We start from the raw sequence: 15,619 nt of genomic DNA on the forward strand, positions 1-15,619 counted from the left end.
CCAGAGACAAGTCGGGAGCAAGAGCTGGGTAGAGGGAGCAAAAGGGGGAAATAGGGACATCCTATATAATAATAATAAAAGGCTAATATGCACATTGACTGAACTGCAGAATGACCGGTTGCTATGATGCGCACTGGCCACCAGAGGGCAGATGCTCAATGCAGGAGCTGCCCCCTGGTGGTCAGTGCACTTCCATATGGGGAGTGCCACTCAGCCAGAACCTGGCTCATGGCTGGCCAGCGCAGCGGTGGTGGCAGGAGCCTCTCCCACCTCCGTAGCAGAACTAAGAATGTCCAACTAACAGTTTAGACCTGATCCCTTGGGGGCCTAAGCCTTTAGCTGGACATCCCCCGAGGGCTCCCTGGCTGTCAGAAGGATGTTTGACTGCAAGCTTAGGCCTGATCCCCCGGGGAGTGGGCCTAAGTCGACAGGTGGACATCCTCCAAGGAGTCCTGGACTGTGAATGGACACAGGCCAGGCTGAGGTACCCCCCCAACCCTAGTGCACAAATTTTATATATAATTGACTTCAGGGAAGAAGAGAGAGATAGAAACATCAATGATGAGAGAGAATCATTGATCTGCTGCTTCCCATGTGCCCCAAACCAGGTACTGAGCCCACAACCTGGGCATATTGCCTGACTGTGAATTGAACAGTGACCTCCTGGTTCATAGGTCAATGCTGAACCACTAACACACTCCAGCTGGGCTCATGTTTTCTTTTATATTAAACTTCTTTCCTATTTTGTCAGGATTAATGACACATATATATTCTTTTGACAGGGAAGAAAACACGACCTATAAAGGAATCTGAATCTGAAAATATAGCTGCTATGTTAAGAGGTGAATGGATATTTGGGGTCATCCCCTGTGTGGCAAAGGCAAATTGCTATTAGGGAACCTACATAACCTGGATGGTTCTCATGTCCTTTAGAAAAGCCCTCCCCTAAGAATACATGCAATAAGGTGGTGAAAAGGGAGGGTTTCAGGGGATTTAAACAGTATGTGCGTAGGCGGGGGAGTGTGTGCATTTGCATAAGTTTGCGTGTGTATATGAGTGCATGTGTGTGTGCATGTGTGTGGGTGTGTGATGGGGTAGGATCTCCAAACTAGAGAAAATGGTATACACTGCACAGACTTTAAACTTTCCTTCTAAATCTATCCTTTTGTCTTCAGAAAAATGGGTAATTAATCCAGAAGAGCTAAAACTAAATATTTTATGTGAGCTGGAGGTAAGAAATATTTCAGTCCAACTAGTAAACCATGCTCATGATAAAATCGATCATTCACCTTCATTTTCTTTTTCTGTGTCTTCCTTTAAAATTTAGTTTGAGGAAGACTTTATGACATTGTTTGAGCCTTCTCTGAGAACATTACCCAGTGTCGGGCCACCAACCTTTCTGGCATTCAAACAGGAGCATTCCACTTTAGGCACTGACTTCAAGGTGATTTTTAATTCTTTCTTTTTTTACTCTAATAAGTGACATGAAAAGACACATGATGATTTGCACAAAAGACAGTGAGCATACTTTTTAAAAAAACATAGGCAAAGAGCCCATTTACTTGAAACAACATTTGGACAGGATAGCTAGCTATAGTAGTTTCCTAGGGCTGCTGCCAAAAGGGGCCACAGACTAGGTGCCTTAAAATGACAAACACGTGTTGTCTCCTAGTTCTCAAGGTTAGAGGTCCAAAGTCAGTAAGTGCAGCGTGTAGGAGAGTAGCCTTTCTTGCCTCTTCCAGGCTCCTGGTTGTGGTTGTCAGTTCTTATCCTTGGCTGGCAGCGCCATCACTTCAGTTTCTGTCTCAGTTGTCCTGGAGGTCTGCGGGTCTGTGTCCAAGTGTCTCTCTTCTCCAAGGACATCAGCCATGTTGGATTAGGGCCCACCCTAATGACCTCATCTAAACTTGATGACTTCAGCAAAGATCCCATTTCTAGATAAGACCACATTCACAGGTTCCAGGAGTTATGACTTCAGTGTCTTTAGGGGGAAACAATTCAACCTATGAGAGTGGCCATAATGCCTGGAAACATAGATAAGACATAGCTTTGCCACATTTGATCATGTTAAATGACCAATGCCTTTGCTTGGTGGGCAAGGAAAAGGTCAACTTAGTAATTCCAACAGGATGGCATAGCACCCGCTTCACCTGAGTGGTGAGGGGCAGCCTGGTGGAATGATTATTTCTAAACTTGGGTGTTATGGCCATGTGGAGAGAGCTGCACAGCCCCCATATGGCAACCCTTTGATTATTTCTTCTGGGTGCACTAAGGTGCAGACTTATTCACTGAAAACAAGATACCAATCATGTGAGACAGCCTGTGTCAGTCAGTGCATTGCAGGAGTTGGTGGGAATGCTGCATGGATGCTCTGAGGTGGTGTTCATTGCCAATCTGGTGAGGGGCAACACATTGAATATATCATGTCATTTAATGTCAACCAACATTTACTGTTTATATTTAGCCCAGGTCTCTAAATGTTTAGTCACCCTATAGACTCCTCAGGTGAAATTCTTTATTCAAACATAACACCTTCCTTCTTCTGAACCACAAAGGCTCATATCCAGGGAAGTTTCTCAAGCTTTCTTCCTCTGACACCCAAAGATGCGCCTGAACAATAGGAAGGTCCTTTCTTCCAGGGAACTGTCCCTACTCTAGCAACTGGGCAGGGATGGCTCCTCCTGCTCTTTGGACAGACCTTCCAGGTCCTCTAGTCGGGAGCAGACAGCTGGCTTACCCACTTTCCCCTCCAGTCATATCCTCTTCAAATGCAGATTACAACTCCACTCATGGTCTTTTGAAGCATCTCCACCTTGCTTCACCGCAGGTAAAGGGATAAAGGGACCTCAGGCTGAGGAGCTCACTACCAAGATCCTTGAATGGAACAGGTTGCAGATGTCCTGGCATTGTCGAGCTCTCCTTCAGCCCTGCTCCATCACCTGATTTACTCCACCATTTCTCTATTACAAGGCTTTACCATTCTACCCACTCGCTAAGTCCTCTGCTTTCAGCTACATTATTGTGTAGTTTCAATGGCTAAAGGTATTGAACAGTACTTCAGGGTGGTGAATCCCAGACTGTAGTGGCCATCTCAGTTACACTTTGGTCCCAGGATGGCTATCTTGCCAGTCCCAGAGAATGGTTTCTATGGAAAATACAGATGCCCTTGTGGTATTCATGACCTGTGAGCCATAATCTCGGTCTTTTCCTGAGACCTGTGCTGAGGCTTGCCTGCTCGCCATCATAACCTCAAATCACCAACATGCCATAATGTATCAACCCCACACAGAGCCACCTGAACTCCTAACTCCAGATCTCCTTCTTGCTTCCCCTTCTCTCTCCTTCCCGCTCCTGAATTACCTTTATAGCCCAGACAGGAGAATTCAGAGCCCCAATCTGGGCTTCCCCTTGAGAAGGGACTCTAATTTAGAACGGTGATCATTGTGAATGCATAGTAATGTCAAGACATTTTTTTAACCTGACACTTCTTGAGTTGATGGTATTCAAAATCTTAGACCATTTGCCTACAATTTGATATACAGGCAGGCCTCGGGTTACATCGTTTTGTGGTTACATCGTCATCTCCCATTTATTTATTTAAAAAAAAAGTTCTGTCATTTTGACGTATGTACATATGTGCTTTATGTTTTTTATTATTTATTTACCACAAGTAAAGGTCAGGAATTGTTATCTTTCTTTTAAATTTTTTTACTGTTTCACTTCATTACTGCTGTGTATGTATGTGCTCCATTGAGTGACGTAGGTGCTTATGTAGGTGGGCTCCGACTTACCACGAAAATTGTGTTACGTCGCACCATAGGAACAGATCTCCGACATAACCCGAGGAACTACTGTATGTTATGTCCTGTCTCTTGCATCTAGTTACACACTATATATCCCCCTCCCCAACAAGAAACTCTGATGTCAACAGTCATTTCTGCAACTTTGTTCTTACACTAAGGAGCCATCCAAAGGACCAACACAGCTCCTGATGGGCTCAGCTGTACTCTGGTGAACTGTATCACATAGAGGCCCTCAACACCACCTCAGCATCCTCAGTCCTCACCAGCTCATTAACAGAAGTGATGTCTCATTCTGGAATATATAGATCTTCTGGCTGGGTGCCTTCTAGTATAGAATCTCAGGCTCTTGAAAATTTCCCACCAACTATTTCTGAGAGACTTCAGGGGGTCTGACAGGAGCTCTCAAGTAGCTTTGCACATCTCCATACTCCTGCTGTTCTAACGGGCACTCGCTGGCCTGCCCAGAGCTCTGGCTCCTGCTGCTGCTTGTGGGCAGGTCTTCATTTTTTCCCCTCTCTCAGGGAGAAGAGGATGAGATATTGCTGACGTGTGAATTTTGTGGGAGTGACCTAAGAACATTTCTTTCTGCTGTGGATATTTATTCTGACAACGGTAGCTCTGAACCAATAAAACAAGTAAGTTCTAAAGCAGGTTTACTAAGGAAATGGTGTTATTTTAAATACCATTTTTAAATATATGTAGTATTTTCTCCTGCATTTTCCCCTTGCATTGTTATTCTTTAAAATTATATGTTATCAGTCGGGGAAATGCAAATCATAAACACAATGGGATACCATTCCACACCCACTAGGATGGCATTAATAAAAAAGACAGATAATAACAAGTGCTGGCAAGGAAGTAGAGTAACTTGAACCCTCATACACTATTAAAGGGGAATATAAAATGGTGCATCTGTGTTGGGAAAAAGTTGGGTAGTTCCTCAAAAGTTACACACACAGTTACCATATAACATACAAATCCATTCCTAGGTACATACCCAAGAAAATTGACAATATATGTCCACACAAAAACTTGTACACAAATGTTCATAACAGCATGATTTATAACAGCCAAAAGGTGAAAATAATCCAATGCCCTTCAACTGATGAATGGGCAAATAAATGTGGTGCATTCATAAAATCAAATATTATCCAGTCATAAGAATTGAAGTACTAATACGTGCTACAACATAGATGAACCTTGAAAACATTATGCTCAGTGAAAGAAGCCAGACACAAAGTACCGCATATTATATGATTCCATGTATATGAATTGTACAAAACAGGCAATAATAGAGACAGAAAATAAATCAGTGGTTGCCAGAGGCTGAGAGGAGAGGAGGATAGGGAGTAAAGTGTCAATAGGTACAGGTTTCATGTCCTAAATTTGATGGTGGTGATAGTTACACAACTCTGTATACACTAAAAACCATTGAATTGCACACTTTAAATGGGTCAATTGTCTCGTATGTGAATTATATCTCAATAAAATTTTTACCAGAAAGTGTTATGATAGATTGTAATTCAAACTCCATTAGCCATTTGAGTTTTTACCCCTTCTAATTATCTTCACCCAGAACTAAAGAGAGGAAAATGACCTCTTTGTTTTTAGGCCATCTGTTGCAGTTCTTTCCAAAATCTGGTTGATTACATTTATGAGGAAAAACAAAAAATTCAAAGCTCTAAAGAGGAATTCATCTGTATCGACCCTCATGCATCCCACGGCACTGAGATGGAGAAATTCAGAGCAAAGGAAAAGGCTCTGCAGAGGTAACATTGAGTCTTGGATATTGAAATTCAGATAAGTCCACTTAGAGAGCTCTTTGTAAAATGAATCTTATTTTTCAAAATACATAATTTTGAAGATATATTCCCAATGAAGAAATAAAATTGGCCAAAGCAAACCTATTACAAAACCTGGTGGATGTTATGAGATTCAGGAGCTCCCAGAAACTCAGTGAACTTACTGATTTAAAAATAGAACCTTACCCAGATCCTCAGGACAATTCAGAATTCCTATTTTGGAGAAATTGGACCACTAAACAAAATGGAGATCCATGTGCTTTGATTAAATATATAGACTCACAAGTAATAACAGATTAAAATTACAAGGGACGACATTGAAACAGTTACAATTTGTCATATGCTTTTTACAGCTTGAAACATTAGATTTATGGATTTTTTTTTTGTTTGTTTGTTTGTTTGCAGAAAACAGGAGCAACAAGTAGCCAAAAATTGGGAAGTAAAAACAAATGAACGTACTAGTTTCTCTGAAGAAGGTGAGTTCATCAATGCTCCTATTATAGATCAATCGTACATCAGAAAGCTCACATGTTTGACCAAGAGCTAAAACTGGCATATTTTTTTTATTTTATTAATCCTCACCCGAGGATATTTTTCCATTGACTTTTTTTTAGAGATAGTAGAAAGGAGTGGGAGAGATAGACAGGAAGAATGACATTGATGTGTGTCACATCAATTGGTTGCCTCCTACATGTGTCCCTCCCAGGGCCAGGGATTGAGCCTGCAACCGAGGTATGTGCTCTTGACCAGAATCTAAGCAGGGGCCCTTATGGCCACAGACTGATGCTCTATCCACTGAGCCAAACTATCCAGGGCAAAACTGGCATATTTAAAAAACCGTATTTAAAGTTTTCAGTTCAGTTGATGCATTAGTCAAAATGGCTCAGAAAAGCTGGTGTTTCAAGTCGTCCGGCTTTTGAAGATTTTAGTCTTCATCTAGTTGTTATTGATTGAAGTGAATTAGCAACATCTATAGAGCATGTTACAGATAACTGCAAAGAGCTTTTGGGTTCAGTGTCTTTTGTTTTATTAAGCACACATTCCATTTTGTTTTCAAGCTGGGGTATGGAAAATCTGTCAAAAATAAAACAGATTTCTTTCTTCATAGGTTCCATCAGTCACTTGGCCAGTGTAGTTAAAGAGCTGGGACTGTTTTTTGGTTTGTTTGTTTGTTTTTTGAGCTGGGACTGTTGAAGGAGCACTGATGTTAGAATCACAAGCTCTGAATTTATATCCTTGCTTTTCTACTTAGAGGCTGTCTCCTTTGGGGTAAATTACTTAATCTTTACTAGCATTAGGCTCCTCCTCTACCACTCAGTGCTATTGAGAAGATAGAGAAAATATATTTTTGTTTTTGTTTTTTAAACTAAATCTCTAGTATAAAGTTCCTTGATAGTCCACTGGTTTCTACTAAGCCTAAGGCCAGAAAATTGCACTTAATGAAAATGAACATTTTTCTGTCTTTTTAATTTATTATTTATTTATTTACTTACTTATTTCCTTCATTGACCTCTCCCGGACCACTCCTACCCCCCAGCACATGCCCTCACCCCCCTTAGTGTCTATGCCCATTGCTTATGCTTATATGCATGTATACAAGTCCTTGAGTTGATCTCTTACACACACACACACACACCCCACCCCTGCCTTCCTCTGAAGTTTGACTGTCTGTTTGATGCTTCTCTGCCTCTGGATCTATTTTTGTTCATCAGTTTATGTTGTTTATTATATTCTACAAATGAGTGAGATCATGTGATATTTATCTTTCTCTGACTGGCTTATTTCACTTAGAATAATGGTTCATCCACGCTGTTGCCAATGGTAAGAGTGTTTTCTTTTTTAAAGCAGCGTAATATTTCATTGTGTAGATTTACAACTGTTATTTATTTATTTATTTATTTTGGCTTTCAAACACAGAAAGACAATGTTTAATAAATGGAATCTATTTTTTCTAATACAAAGACTTTCATAACTGAAATATTCAACATTATGTTACACATTTATTTGAGGTATAAGTTATATACATAAAATATATAACTGTTTTAAATGTACAATTCAATACTTTTTTCCTTTATTGATTAAGGTATTACATATGTGTCCTTATCTCCCGATTGCCCCCCCACCCCACTCCCATTCATGCCCTCATCCCCCGCCCCCCGGTGTCTATGTCTATTGGTTATGCTAATGTTTCTTTTAAAGAAGAAGCAAAGGCTTTTCTGGAAACTCCAGAGTCTCCAGGTCCATCCATGCTGTTGCACATGGTTGGAGTTCCTTCCTTTTTATAGCAGCATAGTATTCCATTGTGTAGATGTACCACAGTTTTTCAATCCACTCATCTGCTGATGGGCACTTAGGGTGTTTCCAAATCTTAGCTATTATACATTGTGCTGCTATGAACGGATGTATATGTCCTTTCTGCTTGGTGTTTCTGATTTCTTGGGATATATTCCTAGAAGTAGGATTACGGGGTCAATTGGAAGTTCCATTTTTAATTTTTTGAGGAAACTCCATACTGTTTTCCACAGTGGCTGCACGAGTCTGCATTTCCATTAGCAGTGCATGAGCGTTTCTTGTTTTCCACATCCTCACCAGCACTTCTCTTTCGTCAATTTGTTGATGATAGCCATTCTAACAAGTGGGAGATGGTATCTCATTGTCATTTTGATTCGCATCTCTCAGATGATTAGTGACTTCGAACATATTTTCTTATGTCTCTTGGCCTTCTATATGTCCACTATCGAAAAGTGTCTATTTAAGTCCTTTGCCCATTTTTTTATTGGATTGTTTATCTTCTTTTTGTCAAGATGTATGCATTCCCTAGAAATTTTGGAGTTTAGGCTTTTATCAGAGATAACATTGGCAAATATGTTCTCCCAAGCAGTGGACTTTCTTATTGTTTTGTTGATGGTTTCTGTTGCTGTGCAGAAGCTTTTTATTTCCATGTAGCCCCATTTGCTTATTTTCTCCTTAGTGGTGATGGCGAACCTTTTGAGCTCGGCGTGTCAGCATTTTGAAAAACCCTAACTTAACTCTGGTGCCATGTCACATATAGAAATTTTTTGATCTTTGCAACCATAGTAAAGCAAAGATTTATATATTTGATATTTATTTTATATATTTAAATGCCATTTAACAAAGAAAAATCAACCAAAAAAATGAGTTTGCATGTCACCTCTGACATGCATGTCATAGGTTCACCATCACTGCTCTAGGAGCTGTATCGGTATAGATATGGCTACGACATATGTCTGATATTTGGCTGCATATGTATTCTTCTAAGATTTTTATGGTTTACTGCCTTACGTTTAAGTCCTTTATCCATTTTGAGTTTCTTTTTGTGTATGGTGTTAGTTGGTGGTCTAATTTCATTTTTGCATGTATCTGTCCAATTTTCCCAACATCATTTATTGAAGAGACTGGCTTAACTCCATTGTATGCTCTTGCCTCCTTTGTCAAATATTAATCAAGCATAATGGCTTGGATCGATTTCTGGTTTCTGTATTCAGTTCCATTGGTCTATATGTCTATTCTTGTGCCAGTAGCAGGCAGTTTTGAGAACAGTGGCTTTGTAATATAGCTTGATATCTGGATTGTGATCCCGACAACTTTGTTCTTCTTTCTCAGGATGACTGCAGCTATTCGAGGTCTTTTTTTATTCCTATGAATTTTTGGAGAGTTTGTTCCAGGTCTGTAAAATATACCGTTGGTATCTTAGTGGGGGCTGCATTGAATTTATAGATTGCTTTGGGTAGTATGGACATTTTAATTATGTTGATTCTACCAATCTATGAACACAGTATATTCTTCCATTTGTTAATGTCTTCTTTTATATGTCCTGTAGTTTTCTAAGTAGAGGTCTTTTACCGCCTTAGTTAAGTGTATTCCAGGGTATCATAATTTTTTTGTTGGAATGGTAAATGGGATTTTTTCTTTGTTTGTTTCTCTTTCCATGAGTTCATTATTGGTGTATAAAAAGGCTATAAATTTCTCAATGTTAATTTTGTATCCTGCTACAATGCCAAATTCATATATTAAATCTAGTATTTTTTTATGGAGTCTTTGGGGGTTTTCTATGTATAATATCATGTCATCTGTAAATAATGACAGTTTTACTTCTTCTTTTCCAATGTGGGTGCATTTTATTTCTTCTTCTTTTCTGATCGCTATGGCTAGCACTTCCAGTACTATGTCAAACAGGAGTGGTGAAAGTGGGCATCCCTGTCTTGTTCCCATTCTTAGGGGGAATGGTTTTAGTTTTTGCCCATTGAGTATGATGTTGGCTATAGGTTGGTCATATAAGGCTTTTATTATGTTGAGGTATGATCCCTCTATTCCCACTTTGCTGAGAGTTTTTATCATAAAGGGTATTAGATTATGTCAAATGTGTTTTGTGCATCAATTGATATGATTATGTGATTTTTATCTCTAATTTTTTATGTGATGTATCACGTTTATTGATTTATAGATATTGTATCAGCCTTGCATCCATGGAATAAATCCCACTTGGTCATGGTATATGATCTTTCTAATGTAATGCTGGATCTGGTTTGCTAGGATTTTAGCATCTATGTTCATCAGAGATATTGGCCTGTAATTCTCTTTCTTTGTAGTGTCTTTATCTGGTTTTGGGATTAGGGTATTACTGCCTTCATAGAAAGAACTTGGAAGTCTTCGTTTCTTTTGAATTTTCTGGACTAGTCTGAGGAGAATAGGTTTTAGTTCTTCTTTGAATATTTGGTAAAACTCCCCTGTGAAGCCCTTTGGCCCAGGGCTTTTGTTCGCTGAACATTTTTTGATGACTGATTCAACTTCCTACATAGTTATCGACCTATTCAGATTTTTTTATTCTTCCTGATTGAGTTTTCGAGGTCATATTTTTCTAGGAATACGTCCATTTCTTCTAGGTTGACCAGTTTGTTGGAATAGAGTTGTTCATATTATTTTTGTTTAAAATCCTTTGTATTTCTGTAGGATCTGTTGTTATTTTGCCTCTTTCATTTCTGATTTTGTTTATTTGGATCCTCCCTCTTTACTTCTTGGTGAGACTCACTAGAGATACATCAATCTTGTTTATATTTTCAAAGAAGCAGCTCTTGGTTTCATTGGTCTTTTGTATTGTTGTGTGTTTTTTTGTTTGGGGGCTTTTTGTTTGTATGTTTGTTTTTGGTCTCTATGTCATTTATTTCCACTCTGATCTTTATTTCCTTCCTTCTGCTCACTCTGGGCTTTTCTTGTTGCTCTTTCTTATTCTTTAAGTTGTAGAGTTAGATACTTTATTACCAGTTTTTCTTGTTTTTTGACGTAGGCCTGTAATGCTATGAACTTCCCTTTTAGGACTGCTTTCATTATGTTCCATATTTTGGATAGTTTTGTTTTCATTGTCATTTGTTTCCAGGCTGTTTTTTTATTTCTTCTTTGATCTCTTTGGTAATGCAATCATTGTTTAATAGCATGATATTTAGCCTTCAAGTGTTTGAATTTTTTTGATTGTTTCTACTATAGTTTATTTCTAATATTATGCCATTGAGATCTGATAAGATGCTTGATATGATTTCTATCTCCTTGAATTTGTAGAGCATGTCAAACTTGCGGCCCATGGGCCACATGTGGCCCACAACGAATATTTTTGCGGCCCAGTCAATATAATGGTATGTAAGGGACCTTTTAATAAAAATTTCATAACTTAATTTTTACAATATCCTGTTATACACAATTATTAATAACGAACTACAATGTTCGCTAATGACTGATTACTAAAATCATGTTGCATTCATTTCCCTTATGTGCCTTACGCGCTCTCTTGTTATGGCCTTAACGTTGAGGTCTATTTTGTCAGATATAAGTATTGCTACCCCAGCTTCTTTTTCATGTCCATTCGCCTGAAAAAAAAATGTTTTTCATCCCTTCACTAACTGTCTGTGTGAGTTCTTTGTTCTGAGGTAGGTCTCTTATAGACAGCATATATATATATATATGGGTCATGTTTTCTTATCCATTCAGCTACCCTATGTCTATTGTTTGGACCTTTTAATCTATTCACATTTAAGGTTATTATTGATAGGTACTTGTTTGTTGCCATTTTTATTCTTTATGCCTGTGTTCCTTCTTCCCTTCCTATTTCTTCTTTTTACAGCAGTCCCTTTAGCATTTCTTGCATTGCTGGCTTGGTGGTAATAAACTCCCTTAGCCTTGTTTTGTCTATGAAGCTCCTTATTTCACCTTCAATTTTGAATAATAGCCTTGCTGGGTATAGTATTCTTGAATTCAGTCCCTTGCTTTGCATCACTTTATATATTTTATTTCATTCCCTTTTGGCCTAAAGTGTTTCGGTTGAGAAATCAGTTGATAGTCTAATGGGAGATCCCTTATAAATAACTTTCTGTCTCTCTCTGGCAGCCTTTAAGATTCGCTCTTTGTCGTTTACGTTTGCCATTGTAAGTACAATGTGTCTTGGTGTGGGTCTTTTTGTGTTCATTTTGTTTGGAATTCATTGTGCTTGTGTACCTTTTTTCTTCCCCAAATCAGGGAAGTTTTTTTGTTGTTGTTTTTTTTAATATTTTTTATTGACTTCTTACAGAGAGGAAGGGAGAGGGATAGAGAGAAACATCGATGATAGAGAAACATTGATCAGCTGCCTCCTGCACACTCCCTACTTGGTATGTGTCTGCAACCAAGGTACATGCCCTTGACCGGAATTGAACCTGGGACCCTTGAGTCTGCAGGCCGACGCTCTATCCATTGAGCCAAACCGGTTAGGGTTCAGGGAAATTTTTTTGTCATTATTTCTTCAAATAAGTTTTCTAATCCTTGTTCCTCTTCTTGTCCTGGTACCCCTTTTATATGTATGTTACTTAATTTCATGTTGTCCCAAAGCTTTCTTAGGCTCTCCTACTTTCTAATGTTTTTCTCCAATTGCTGTTCAGATTGGGTGTGTTTTGCTGCCCTATCTTTTAACTCACAAATTCGGTCCTCTGCTTCTTCTAGTCTATTGTTGAAATCTCTATCATGTTTTTTATTGTAACTATATCAGTTTTGATTTCCTCCTGATTCTTACATAAGTTGTTGATCCTTTCATCCTTCCAGTTTATGAACTATGACCCTTACTCTGAATTCTTTTTCTGACATATTGCATGCCTTTGTTTCCTTTCTTTTTCTGGCAAGTCCTTTTTTTCCCTAGGGGGTTGTTTCTTTGCCTCCCCATTTTTGCTGTCTCTTTCTGGCCCTGGGAACCCTGTTTTGGATTTGAGAGGTTAAAGATCTTATTAGGGCAATGGTCCAGAAACCGTTAACCCAGAGGCTGGGTCTGCCTTGAATTTCACACCTTTATTGTCTCTGCTCTGAGTTGTATTCCCTTCTCCCATGGATCTGGTTCCTCAGTTGTCTGCTTTGGGGTTTGTTTGTTTTTAAATCCTCACCTGAGGATATTTTTCCATTGATCCTTAGAGAACAGAAAAGAGAGGGAAAGACAGAGAGAAATACTGATGTGAGAGAAACACATCTATTGGTTACCTCCTGCATGAGCCCCAACCAGGGCCCGGGCCAAGGAGGAGCTTGCAACTTGACTGGAATCAAACCCAGGACCCTTTGGTCCATAGGCTGACACTCTATCCAATGATCCAAACTTGCTAGGGCTCAGTTGTCTGCTTTAGATGCTTGGGGTAGTGGGAGCATGTGCACAGCTCCTCTGATGTGCAACTCCCTGTGAAGACCCAGAGCTTTCTGGCATGCAATTTGCTGTGTGGCTCCAGCACCCATGGCATGGTGGCATCCTAGGTCTCTCAGGTGGCACACTTGCAGCGCTGTCCTGTGGCTCCTGAGTAGGCACACTGGCTTGCTCCAGGTTGCTTCTGCAGTGCTTTCCTATGGCTCAGAGTGAGGCGTGTGCTTGGTTGTTCCAGGTAGCCCCTGCAGACCTGTCCCAGGGACTGGGGGGAAATGGGTATGGGCTGCTCTGGGTCACACAGTCTGAACTCCTGTGTGGTCTGAGTGGGGTGCATGCTAGGTTGCTCCAGTTCACCCCTCCTCAGTGTAGAAGGAGGTTGGGTTGCCCTGCGTCGCTCAGTCCATTCTCCCCTGTCACCCAGGGTGAGATGTGCATTGGGTTGCTCTAGATGGCCCTGGCAGGACTGTCCCAGGAGCCTGGTTGGAATGGGGGCAGATTTCTCTGTGTCACAGAGACATAACTCCCCTGTGGTCTGGACTGGGTCATGCTCTGTGTTCCTCCAGGTCACCCCAACAGCAGGTCCTGGGGCTGGGAGTGGAGCGGGTGCCAGGTGGCTACAGTTCAGGCTAGTGGCATGATTCTGGGGTCTAGGGAAGGGGTGAGACATAGGGTTCCCTCTGGCTTGCACTCACTGCAGGATCTTGAAGCCAGATCCTAGGATACTCAGTCCCAGGAAGCTGGTGAGGAGGCCTGATGTGGGAGCTCACTCTGACAGCCTGCGCTCCCTGCAGACATTTGGGGGCCTGCCAGAAGGTACTGCAGCACTTACTGCCGGGGCACAGTGGTGGTTCCACATGGGTCATGGCTGGCAAGTGGTGTTCTCTAGGCATCCTCTCCCCTTCCTTATTGAAAACTGTCTCCTCAGCTGTGTCTAAGTTGTTAATTCAGGGTGGATATTCTCTAATTTAATTGCTTTTCTGGCCTGTCCCTAGGAGGAGGTGCAGGACACTGCTGCCTGTTTGGCCACCATTTTTGCTTCCAGATCAAGGTGCTGGATCCCAAAGCAATTCTCATTTTTCTTTTTTTAACAAAGGAATAAATGGTCTCATTTTTTTTTTTTAACAAAGGAAGGTTCCTCACTTTAATTTATTTAAGATTCTCATTTTTATTCCATTAAAATATGCCTGATGAAGCATTGCATTTGCAACAGTTTAAAATTCATTTTAGTATACAGGTTTTGGAAAATTTAAAACATATATGTACTTCATGTGATTCTTTTTCTTTTCTTTTCTTTTTTATTCTTTTCCTTTTAGAGCCAAAGCACTGTAAAACAATTTCTTATCAACTTTCTGTGGATATTCCAGAAAAAAAGATAGTTGATGACAAACTATTTGATTTTGAACTAGATAAAAGAAACATGTCCATCACTAGTTGTGATTCTAGGACAGCATGTGGAAAGGTAATTATCTTGTAATTTTTTTTCTTGCTACTCTTTAAAAAATAGTTTTACCTAAAAGTATAAAAGCTATCATGATGAATATGGCAGCTTATGCACATGGCACATTTAATTATGTGTCAAAAAGAATTGGTATAGCCTGGCTGGTGTGGCTCAATGGTTGAGCATCAATCTATGAAATAGCAGGTCATGGTTTGATTCCTGGTCAGGGTACATGCCCATGTTTTGGGCTCGATCCCCAGTGGGTGTATGCAGGAGGCAGCTAATCAATGATTCTCTCTCGTCATTGACATTTCTATCTTTCTCTCGCTCTCCCTTCCCCTCTCAATAAAAAAAAAAATGTATTTTTGTAAAAAAGTAATTGGTATAGCCTTGGCATTTTAACTTCTACTAGACTTTACAACAATACTTTATATATGTTTTATGGGGGACTAGTTTGGTTAAAACCTTTTTACTTTAAAATGTAAATGTAAATTGTACATTAAGGAACATTTGGAACCCTTTGAAGACTAAATAGAAAGGGGAAAAGACGCCGAAACCGGTTTGGCTCAGTGGATAGAGCGTCGGCCTGCGGACTTAAAGGTCCCAGGTTCGATTCCGGTCAAGGGCATATACCTGGGTTGCGGGCATATCCCCAGTTGGGGGTGTGCAGGAGGCAGCTGATCGATGTTTCTCTATCATCGATGTTTCTAACTCTCTATCTCTCTCCCTTCCTCTCTGTAAAAAAATCAATAAAATATATATTAAAAAAAAAAAAAGTAGACTGTGCACAAAGCCCACAAAGGGTGTCCACCTCAGGAAACTGGGGAGGCTGAGCCACTGGGTCCTATAGGACACCTAGCACACAAAACCACTCTACCAACACAGGGAAGCATACAAAATGTGGAGACAATGA

General features: G+C 40.0%; 1 protein-coding gene across 1 annotated transcript in view; it reads left to right on the top strand.

The window, feature by feature from the left end:
• The window catches only part of ERICH6 (glutamate rich 6), a 99,437-nt gene that overhangs the window by 22,750 nt on the left and 61,068 nt on the right, over positions 1-15,619 (top strand). Inside the window, exons 4-10 of the mRNA XM_006773300.1 lie at positions 783-842; positions 1,176-1,231; positions 1,328-1,444; positions 4,325-4,438; positions 5,415-5,572; positions 6,011-6,081; positions 14,582-14,727. Of these exons, the coding sequence (XP_006773363.1) occupies positions 783-842; positions 1,176-1,231; positions 1,328-1,444; positions 4,325-4,438; positions 5,415-5,572; positions 6,011-6,081; positions 14,582-14,727 (722 nt within the window). The remainder of the gene's footprint in view (positions 1-782; positions 843-1,175; positions 1,232-1,327; positions 1,445-4,324; positions 4,439-5,414; positions 5,573-6,010; positions 6,082-14,581; positions 14,728-15,619) is intronic.

The sequence above is a fragment of the Myotis davidii genome, unplaced genomic scaffold (genome assembly GCF_000327345.1).
Source record: "Myotis davidii unplaced genomic scaffold, ASM32734v1 scaffold1327, whole genome shotgun sequence".
NCBI lineage: Eukaryota > Metazoa > Chordata > Mammalia > Chiroptera > Vespertilionidae > Myotis > Myotis davidii.